We start from the raw sequence: 914 nt of genomic DNA on the forward strand, positions 1-914 counted from the left end.
GACATTTTAATAAAAATTAATAGTTTTTCTTGAACATTAACTTACCTGACACTGAATAACTGCACAATTAATAAGCATAATGCAAATAAACCTATTTTTCTTGTTCTCTGAAAGCGAAATATTTCCTGTTGCGCACACCAAACAAATCAGTACAGGACTAATGACGCGGCCATCGGCTGCTAAAATATTCGCTGCTGGTATTAGTGGAGAGAAACGGTGAGCCTGCGCGTAAGAGAAATGAATGCAACACGATTACAGTCATCACTCATTAGCGAACGTTGTAGCTCATTATTAACAATTATGTATAACAGGATATTGTAAAAATTAAGTTATGAAGTTTTTATTAAAATGTTCTTATGTACCGTTATATTGGCTGGGCCACAAAAATACTCGTTGTGGGCCGCGAGTTTGACATGCTTGCCGTAGAGGCTATCCCACTGTGAGCAGCAGCCTGGCACCAGTTAGTACTGCTGTGAGCTGCCCCTAGGGGAGGGTGCAATTCAGGATTAGGTGGTTCTATCAGCCAAGACTGCTCTAGAGAAGGGCACGCGTGGGAGCACCGCCAGGCAAGGGCCAGCTGGGCCAGCAGTGGCTGCATCTGCTTCTGTTGGTTTGCTCCCTGTCACAGGGGCAGATGGTGAGTAGCACCTGCCTCCCAGAGCCCTTGCAGAACCAGCCAGGAGAATGGCTGTGCCACACGTGTTCCTGCGTGTGCAGCGAGCAGGTTTGTGGTTCCTCCACATGTGGCCGGAGGCACTGACATGGCCCCCACATCTGTTGCAGAATTACCTCCCCAGCCAGGAGGGAATGGCTTATAACCAGTTCGTCAAGATGATGATCATCTTCTCCGTCGCCTTCATCACCGTCCTCATCCTGAAGGTGAGCGGCGCCTGCTCCGTGGCTCTGGGAGGGGC

The 914-nt window shown here is 48.7% G+C and overlaps 1 protein-coding gene across 2 annotated transcripts in view; it reads left to right on the forward strand.

Annotated features, from left to right (window-relative positions):
* The window catches only part of LAPTM5 (lysosomal protein transmembrane 5), a 26,823-nt gene that overhangs the window by 21,111 nt on the left and 4,798 nt on the right, over positions 1-914 (forward strand). For both annotated transcript variants that reach the window (XM_006776474.2, XM_015572308.1), the window contains exon 6: positions 784-879. In XM_006776474.2, the coding sequence (XP_006776537.1) occupies positions 784-879 (96 nt within the window). The remainder of the gene's footprint in view (positions 1-783; positions 880-914) is intronic.

This window comes from Myotis davidii, unplaced genomic scaffold (assembly GCF_000327345.1).
Source record: "Myotis davidii unplaced genomic scaffold, ASM32734v1 scaffold228, whole genome shotgun sequence".
NCBI lineage: Eukaryota > Metazoa > Chordata > Mammalia > Chiroptera > Vespertilionidae > Myotis > Myotis davidii.